General features: G+C 45.4%; 1 protein-coding gene across 1 annotated transcript in view; it reads left to right on the top strand.

Moving 5' to 3' along the window:
• Positions 1 to 10,000, top strand: part of LOC132468582 (ephrin type-B receptor 1-like) — a 44,709-nt gene that overhangs the window by 14,145 nt on the left and 20,564 nt on the right. The window contains 3 exon segments of the mRNA XM_060066306.1: positions 1,040 to 1,258; positions 1,559 to 1,739; positions 7,856 to 8,100. Coding sequence (XP_059922289.1) covers positions 1,040 to 1,258; positions 1,559 to 1,739; positions 7,856 to 8,100 — 645 coding nt within the window.

The raw sequence follows: 10,000 nt of genomic DNA, 5'->3' as shown, positions 1-10,000 counted from the left end.
CCCTGTGGTTAACATCAGTGGAAAGAGGTATTACGAACCAGACAAATGGAGAGTTTAGCCAACAGGGAAACAATACACTACCTAGAAAGCTTAGGCAAATGGTTGTCGCATACACAATGGCCCGGTTAAAGAGACTGAGCACAAAGAAATACCAACCACAGGCACAACACATAATACAAGTGGTGCAGGTTGTGTGGCGAGTGACAAACCTTGGCTCAGATTTAAACCCGTCAGAGTCAGCAATTGCAATAAACGGCGCCGTTACCCGCCTGGTTTCCAAGAATAGCTGGCGCAATTCAGGAGCGTTACGTTGAGTGAGTTTATGAGGAAGGCAGCCGGGGGTGGGACGGATGTGTCTCTCGGGATTGCCTCACGCACCCCAATGTTTTATAGTCTGCCCACTCGTGTTTCTCAGAAGGCAACTCTTTTAGCTGATGTCCTGGAACCACCATCCTCTCGGAGGCTCTGGACCACTTACTGCCTCCACCAATCACAAGCCCAGGGAGTAGATGAGCATCAGGAACCATGGAGGCAGTGGGAACATAGAATGCATCCAGATGGGTGTCACACAGTGGGGAAGAGCTTATCAACCGACGATTATAAAGTAAAAATATAATGAGTTGCGGCTCGGTATGGATTTGGAACAACCAATCATGAACAAGATGGTAAGAAAATAAATGAACTGGAGAAGGCAAAAGAGATAAGATAAGAAAAACGTTATTGTCTGTCACAAGTGACCCGGAATCCGTCTTTGACAAGAAAGGTTCAATTTACATGAAATAAATACATACAAGACAGAGACAGTCCAAAACAATGACAATAAATGAATGCAAAATAATGCAAGCAGTGCAAAGAGATGACTAAATGGAGTGGGATGTTTTGCCTACTTGTGACGGTTCAGCGTGGTGATGGCAGTGGGGAGAACATGCGTCAACACAAAAAGACGGAAGTGCCATGAACTATGATTGAGCAGATATGCTGCTCTCCTTCCCGCCCCGCCCAACCCCACACCCTCCGTGCCCCCCCCTCTCCATCCCAGGTGGACACCATCGCCGCCGACGAGAGCTTCTCCCAGGTGGACTTCGGGGGCCGGCTGATGAAGGTGAACACCGAGGTGCGGAGCTTCGGCCCACTGTCCCGGGGCCGGGGGTTCCACCTGGCCTTCCAGGACCTGGGCGCCTGCATGTCCCTCCTGGCCGTCCGCGTCTTCTACAAGAAGTGTCCCAGCGTGGTGCAGAACTTTGCGTTCTTCCCTGAGGTACGTGAGGTCTATGAAACGAAGCAGGAGGACGGAACCACGTGTAACGTCGCCCCACTCCTTTGAAGAGATATTAACTATGTTCTATGTTCTGTCAGGGAGTGTAAGTCGTTATGTTATTCAAAAGTTATAGACTAGGGTGACTGGCATACAGTTAAATACAATCTAAATGAAAAGTAAAAGTGAAACCTACTGTTATTGTGTTTGCAATGAAACCCTGCATGCATACAGAGCATCAATGCAAACACATGACTTCGTCGTTGATTATTTATCGATCATCGTCCCCCCGGACCCGTGCAGACGCTGACGGGGGCGGAGTCGACCTCGCTGGTCATCGCGCGGGGCAGCTGCATCGCCAGCGCGGAGGAGCTGGACGTGCCCATCAAGCTGTACTGCAACGGGGACGGCGAGTGGATGGTGCCCATCGGGAGCTGCAGCTGCAAGGCCGGCTACGAGCCCGACAAGGCCAACGTCTGCCAAGGTGGGGGAGCGGGGGGGGGGTGTGTGTGTGTGTTTGTGTGTGTGTGTCTTTGTGTGTGTGTGTGTGTGTGTGTGTGTGTGTTTGTGTGTGTGTGTGTGTGTATTTGTGTGTCTTTGTGTGTGTGTGTGTGTGTGGATATGTGTGCGTGTGTGCATGTGTTTAGGTGTGTGTGTGTGTGTGTGTGTGTGTGTGTGTGTGTGTGTGTGTGTGTGTGTGTGTGTGTGTGTGTGTGTGTGTCTTTGTGTGTGTTTGTGTGTGTGTGTGTGTGTGAGTGTGTGTGTGTGTGTGTATTTGTATGTCCTTGTGTGTATGTGTGTGTGTGTGTGTGTCTGTGCCAGGTGTATAGCTGTTTGTGAGTTTGCTATTTATTTTCTTTTCTTATGATGTGCCAGCCAGGTCTTATCATAAGTCAGTTAGCTTTTTTCATTTGTCATTTTTACGTAAAGGTTTAAATCAAACTCCACAAGAATGCCCTTATTTAACCCATCCTACACGTTGCAACCCATATTTAGCCCAAAAATTACAGGCATTTGAATACCGTCATATTCAAATACCTGTGATATATCATACATACACAAGCAATATCCCTGCATCAAATACGTTTACAAGAAAACAATAATGCATTTAAATATGTTCACAAGGAGCCTGAAGTCCCAATGGTCCGACCTAGAGCTCCACTGCGGGTTTTACTGCCCTCTCTGTCTGTGTTCTGGCTGTTCATAAATCCAGCCAGACTAAAATAACCTGAAGCCATGTTCACATCAAAGCGAAGCTAATTTTCGCTGGTTCAATTTGAAAAGTTGAAGCAGAGTTATGTGAGCCTCCGGATGGTGTTATGAACCCAGACAGACGGCGCTGAGTTCTCCGACGTCTCTGGTACTTCCACAACCTCTCAATGGGGGAGGGGAGCGATGCAATTTGAAGGTTTTCACAGTGTTGGACGCTGTGTGCATATACATGTGTGTGTGTGTGTGTAATTGTGTTGTGTGTGTGTTTCTCTGTGCTTGTGTGTATGGTTGTGTGTGTGTGTGTGTGTGTGTGTGTGTGTGTGTGTGTGTGTGTGTGTGTGTGTGTGTGTGTGTGTGTGTGTGTGTGTGTGTGTGTGTGTGTGTGTGTGTGTGTTTGCGCGTCTTTGTTTGTGTGTGTGTGTATGTGTCTGTGTGCCAGTAGGGCTTCTCGCTTTGTATCAGTAGAACAGCAGTGATTGTGTAAAGAGGCTGTAGGTTGCCTGTGACTTCCTGTTCTGTTTAGCTGGAAGGCTGAGCCATATGAAGGCGCTCATATTTCCACACTCCTCTTCCCTCTCTGCAACATCTATCCTTGCTTCCTTTCCTTCTTCCCTCCGTCCTACTATGTCCCCAGAGAGTCATCCTGTGCACGTGTGTGCACGTATACGTCTGTGTGTGTGCCTGTATGTGTGCGAGTGAGTGTGCATCCATTGGTGATGAGATGTGTATGTTTGGGTAAATGATAAGTGAGATTGGTTCCCCACATGTTAATTTCTTTGGCGTGTTCGAGCCAGGTTACCTCGCGCAAATGAGTACCAAACTGTCACAGAGAGAGAGAGAGGGGGGGAGGGGAAGAGATGAAGAAGAGAGTTAGATAGAGTAGAGAAAGAGAGAGAGAGGCACAGTGTTCAATACAAATGCTCAGAAGAAAACAAGAGTCTCCATGATGCTGAGTTCTTATTCATCATTTCGAGCCGGAATAGCAAAATCCACTCGTCTCCAACATGCATGAGCTGCAAGCAGTTGTGTTACTCGCTGCTGCATGGTCGAAGCACCGCCGTGTTCCTCTTCAGAGAGATAGGGAGGCAACGGGAACAACAGCCTCATGCACTCAGTTTTGCAGTCACAGATTTGTCCCTGAGGGGGAGTGAGACGTAGAGAGCGAATGAGAGCAGGAGAGAGAACACGTCGTTCTGAAGCCCGCGGAGAGTGAGGTGCAGAGACGGCACCCTGCTGTTTCTCAGGTGGGTTTGGATGCTGCACTCTGGAAAAGGTCCCAGTCATTAGCAAACACGGGAGACACTGCACAGGAGCGCAAGATAAATGGACAGCTCCCAACCATCTTCCATTATAAATGACAGAGCCAACAGAGATTTGGGTACGGAAAAAAAAGCAGACATGATAAATAGCTTTGTCGCATGTGACTGGATAATGGTGTTTCTGCACTCAGCCAATGATTTAGAACAAGGTGTGGAGAATCACTGCTCCGGCATGTCTCCACCTCCTCACTCACATCACTTATTGATTATTTGACGAGAAAATCGAGTTACTGTTTGAAAAGTTGTTTGTGTGTGTGTGTGTGTGTGTGTGTGTGTGTGTGTGTGTGTGTGTGTGTGTGTGTGTGTGTGTGTGTGTGTGTGTGTGTGTGTGTGTGTGTGTGTGTGTAATAGGTGTGTGTGTGTGTGTGTGTGTGTAATAGGTGTGTTTTAAAGCCATGGGGTGTCGACTTTGATGCATGCATATTGGTTATAATTGTTTGCTGTAAATGGATTTCCCTTACACGCATAGACAATCACACACACTCACTCACACACACATACACTCACACACACGCAAATCTGAGACAGACTAAAACCTGAGAACTACCACATGCTGGGAAGCCACAATACTCTCTCTGAGATTAATATTGCTGGTCCTATTTATTAGGCACAAACACACCCAGACTCTCTCTCTCTCTCTCTCTCTCTCTCTCTCTCTCTCCCTCTCCCTCTCCCTCCCTCTCTCTCTCTCTCTCTCCCTCTCCCTCTCCCTCTCCCTCCCTCTCTCTCTCTCTCTCTCTCTCTCTCTCTCTCTCTCTCTCTCTCTCTCTCTCTCTCTCTCTCTCTCTCTCTCTCTCTCTCTCTCTCTCTCTCTCTCTCTCTCTCTCTCTCTCTCTCTCTCTCTCCCTCTCCCTCTGTCACACCCACACAGCCCTAGAAACATGCCTCCAAGAACATTTGATCAGGGCCAATAAGCCCGGTTGAGAAGATCATCTGTTCCCTGTTTGGTGGATGTCTCCCCAACACTGCTGCCACACGTTCCAGTGATATTATACGTTTCACATAATTTATTGTTTTTCCTTTTCTTTATAGTCCTCCCTCTTTTCTGTCTGTCTGTCTGTCTGTCTGTCTGTCTGTCTGTCTGTCTGTCTGTCTGTCTGTCTGTCTGTCTGTCTGTCTGTCTGTCTGTCTGTCTGTCTGTCTGTCTGTCTGTCTGTCTGTCTGTCTGTCTGTCTGTCTGTCTGTCTGTCTGTCTGTCTGTCTGTCTGTCTACATATACAGCAATGAGCAGTTCTGATTTTTTTGAAAGCTGGACAAGAAAAGGAGGTTAGCAGCAAAGATAGAGGGACGTATAGAAATATGGCAATAGGAATAGAGAGAGAGCGAGAGTGAGAGACTTGTCGCCATGGTGACACGCATCATGTGTACGAGGTGGTTGTTGAATAAATGACCTCGGCAAGTCAAATCTACTACTCCACTCCATTCAAGAACGGAGCACACACACACACGGTGAAACTCACATACAACATTTATACCACACACCGCACTGTGTGAGGAGACGCAACCGGAAAGATCATGAGACAGAGAGAGAGAGAGAGAGAGAGAGAGAGAGAGAGAGAGAGAGAGAGAGAGGAGAGAGGAGAGAGAGAGAGAGAGAGAGAGAGAGAGAGGAGAGAAGATGAGAGAGAGAGAGAGAGAGAGAGAGAGAGAGAGAAAAGAGTAGAGAGAAAAAGAGTAGAGAGTGAGAGGGAATGGAGGCTTATAGAGATAGAGAAAGACAGAGAGAGAGAGTAAAATAGAGATTTATTATGGTTACAATGGTGCCAATACATTTCACATAACCATATCATCATCGAACTAGAAAATGCATTTCCTGCAGAAAATGCGGTGAGTGCTGTAGTGCAAAGTGAGTTCATAATTTAATAAAGCCACATAGATTAAGACATAAAGAAACGTTAAATGGCTTAAACCAAGTGAAGGGATTTGAACAAAAGTCTAAATGGAGGTTAAACAATGTAAACATGCACACTATTTAAGAAAATGTAAATGGTTGGAAATAAGTAAAGTGACAGCTGAAGGAAATGCGCAAGGCATTGCTAAAAATTCAGATATGTAAAATGAATTGACTGAACTGAAGACTCTGAAAGGTCAAATGTATTGCCCTGCACTGTGTGTGTGTGTGTGTGTGTGTGTGTGTTGTGTGTGTGTGTGTGTGTGTGTGTGTGTGTGTGTGTGTGTGTGTGTGTGTGTGTGTGTGTGTGTGTGTGTGTGTGTGTGTGTGTGTGTGTGTGTGTGTGTGTGTCTTTAAGAGAATAGCGAGCAGGTGCGTGATTAAAAATAGCCCAATCTGGCAACACTGCCTGAACGTCCTCCAAAAGTAGCCCAATCTGGCGGAAAAACCCGCCCAATCTGGCAACACTGCTTAACGTCCTCACGCACTGCACCGCCAACGCAAATCAATGAGACCAACCGAAAACGAAGCCGGTATGAAACTAAAACTGTGATTCTGAATAAAGTAGAAATGTTATCGAAATTCCGTTTGGATATTATTGAAGATACAAGTGTGTAGATTTGTTAAATGGTTTTGAACGAAGGTAAACGGTTGAAATGAGACCGAGTTACAACGTTTTACTTAATTTGAAAATCGGAATGGGCAGACGGCTTCAATGGGAATATGACGGTTTGAAACTAAAACTGTGATTCTGAAGAAAGTTTAAATGATATCGAAATTGCGTTTGGATATTATTGAAGATACAAGTGTGTAGATTTGTTAAATGGTTTGAACGAAGATAAACGGTTGAAAATGTATTTAGTTTTGTCTGATGTACCAAACAGTTTGAAGTACAATAATATCCAAACGGAATTACTTCAAACTGAACAGTTTGAAGTGCATGGGAGTACAAAGATCATATTTTAAAAGTAGAATATCTTTAAAAGTATTTAAATGGAGTCTCTAGGTGAAAAATTGAGGAAGGAGATAGGTTCCAAAATTTGTAGAGAATAATAAAGAAAGAATAAAACTTATGAAGAACAATAATTGAGCGCGGCATGCAGCACTCACCTAATAACCCCACCGATTCCTCATTAGAGTCAATTTATCAAAGAATACGTTTTTTATTTGCAATTAGTTTTACTTTAAGTGAGGATTACTGGCGGATTACCTGAATCAGGGAAGATAGGCCCTGATTGGTTAGATATATGTGCTCCCAAAAGCAAAAATATGAGGGTTTGGATGAGTTTACACTGTTGAAGTATGAATTGCTGTTCTGCTGCTTAAACAGGACGAGATGAGCTACAATATGAATGAATAATCATTCACAGAACTCCTCAATAATCACAGTGAAGATCTTCCCCGTCACTCCTAATTGCAGCCCCTGGGTAATCAACTACCAGGATGCGCTGAAATGTGAATTACTGGATCTTAAAATCCAATGACATACGGAGCATTATGAAACTGTGTATGTGAAGCGCCTGATATGACCAAGGATCTGAAGTAGTTCCGGTTGATAAGATAGATAAAAAAGTAGATTTATTTTCCAGGACATGTTTAATAGTAATACTGTGTTCCTTTGAGATGTCACCTTTCCTGTAGGTCTTCCATATCATACTAATGAATAACACAACTAGAATGTAAACAACTAAATGAGTGTTTCAGGATTGTCCAAGTCTTTGTCCGTGAACATCGACACTATCCTGTCCGAAAGCAAAACCGTTTGCTTCTATGCCGTCAAAAATAGTCAATGGCCGTTTATGCTTATGTGTTTCACAGTATTCATTTTCTTGGATATTTTTAAATTAGAAATGATTTATTGTTGTTCCCTTTGTGTCAGACGAAAATCTCCGGGTGGCGTTTGGGTATAGTGAAAAAAAAACGAAATCTATAATCACAGTAAAACACTGTACAACTGGGCATTGAATATCAATAGTGCGTAAACCATCAGTTTCTCCGTCTCGGCAGTCAAACACCACGGGGGAGACTTGGCTGGAAGTTAAATAAAATAAATGGTTTTAAAAACAATTCCAGGGTTCCCATCGTCCTCCACACTGTGGCCCTTGGTAGTGATAAGGGTTGGTGCGCTGGCCGTTATATTGTTATTGTAATAACGCGCCCCCCGTCTTGTCTTCACAGCGTGTCCTCAGGGCACCTTCAAGTCCTTCCAGGGGGCCGGGCTGTGCCAGCAGTGCCCGCCCAACAGCCTCTCCACTGCCGAGGCCGCCACTATCTGCGGCTGTCGCAACGGCTATTACCGTGGCGACGTGGACAAGCCGGAGGACACCTGCACCAGTGAGTCGCTTTGTGTGCGTGTGTGTGTCACTTCATTCTGTGTCATCCTGTCTCTCTGCATTAATGTCTCTGGGTCGCCGTCTCTCCCTGCCTCTTGATATGTCTCTCTCTTGCTCTCTCTGTCTCTGTCTCTGTCTCTCTCTCTCTCTCTCTCTCTCTCGCTCTCGCTCTCGCTCTCTCTCTTGCTCTCTCTGTCTCTGTCTCTCGCTCTGTCTCTCTTTCTCTCTCTCTCGCTCGGTCTCTCTCCCTCTCGCTCGATCTCTCTCTCTCTGTCCCTTTCTCTCTCTCTCTGTCTCTGTCTCTCTCCCTCTCTCTCTCTCTCGCGCTCGCTCTCGCTCTCGCTCTCTCTCGCTCTCTCTCGCTCTCTCTCGCTCTCTCTTGCTCTCTCTTGCTCTCTCTCTGTCTCTCGCTCTTTCTCTCTCTCCCTCTCGCTCGATCTCTCTCTCTCTCTCTCTCTTGCTATGTCTCCCTCTCTCTCTCCCTCCCTCCCTCTCTGTTTGCTGTACCATAGTCTCACCCTCATTCGTCATGGTCCAAAATGATGCTGTTTAACTTACTCAGTGTGTGCGTGCGTGTGTTGTGTGTGTGTGTGTGTGTGTGTGTGTGTGTGTGTGTGTGTGTGCGCACGCATGTGTGTGTGACTAAGGGGCTTTGCCATTGGTAGGTGGAGGGATTACAAGCACGGACCTCAGAGCCATGCTGGCAGAGAGCTCGCTAACACCAAACTAGAACATTTGCCGGTTCAATGTGGTTTCTATTAGCTACGCAGCCACTCCAACAAGGAGTCTTTGGACGGATCTAGGTTAACGCCATGGATCACTGTCCCTCAGTACGGCGAGAATCCTCCAGGAGTTCAACTGTGCATATTCCTGCCTGTGTGTGCATGTGTGTTGTGTCATATTGTTTAGGTGAGCTGCATGCAATAGCTTATAATGGAAGGAAGGGGGGAGCTAAGAAAAAACACTTGTTCATTCATAGAGGTGTCAACGCTGATTTAGATTCATGAATGGAGCCTCTGTGAGACAATGACCTAGAAAATAAATGCATTTATTTGTGGGGGAAAATAAGAGTGTTCCCTCTAAAAGCAGAGAACCAGATCCAAATCTATAGCCAGCAGTTGTGTGATTCGCACTCTGCTCTTTATGACTAATAATTTGCATCGGAGAAGTCGTTTGAATAGGATACGGGAAAATAATCCAAATCATGAATCAGATTGACACATCATGCCGTGAACTTTTTATTGTTTTAATGAAGCCATAAAGAAAAGGCTCTGCATACTTTCATCATTATTCATCGCGGAACTATCTACGAAGACACGCGTGCATTAATGGTGTCCTAGAAGCAGGTTTGCATGAAAGGGAGAGGGTGTACAAGGCTCAAATGAATTACAAGGATAGCTTGTATGGTTTCTACTGTGGTCTTTGATGTAGAACACACAACACTTTTGAGTGTAGTGTGTAGTATATTGTACAGTGTAGTGAAGAAATCATTTTTGATAAAAAAGATATCTGCGGAAATATCAGTAATGTGAACGTAAATTGAAACGCCTGCATTATATGCCCTGTATTTTATCTCCCATATTATACACTTAACAGATAACAATACGTGATTATTTTGCATTGAGGGAGGTATAAATACATGTATTTTCTTTGAAGAGGAAACACAGAGGTGAACTGTGAGATGAGACTTTAATTGACTGGCCTGAGACTTCCCAGGAGCTCTGGGCTCACTCTTTAGTTGTCGGACAAAAAAACTTCAAATGAATGAACACCTAAGAAGAAGAGGCAGATTATTTTCCTAGGGATGAAGGCTTCTGTGGGGGGGGGGGGCAAATCCAGGCGCTAGACTTTTTATCGGCTATCTATCGCTGGGCTCTCGCTAACTGATGGCATTATCACCGAACATCATAACCCAGCCCAGGACGTCTCATTAAAATACACCCCCCATCAACCAGTATCCCCGCAGACTAGGGATATGACCTGGTCCTGC

Source organism: Gadus macrocephalus, chromosome 12, assembly GCF_031168955.1.
Source record: "Gadus macrocephalus chromosome 12, ASM3116895v1".
Lineage (NCBI taxonomy): Eukaryota > Metazoa > Chordata > Actinopteri > Gadiformes > Gadidae > Gadus > Gadus macrocephalus.
The sequence above is the reverse complement of the archived record's forward strand: the minus strand, read 5'-3'. Positions and strand labels throughout refer to the sequence as shown.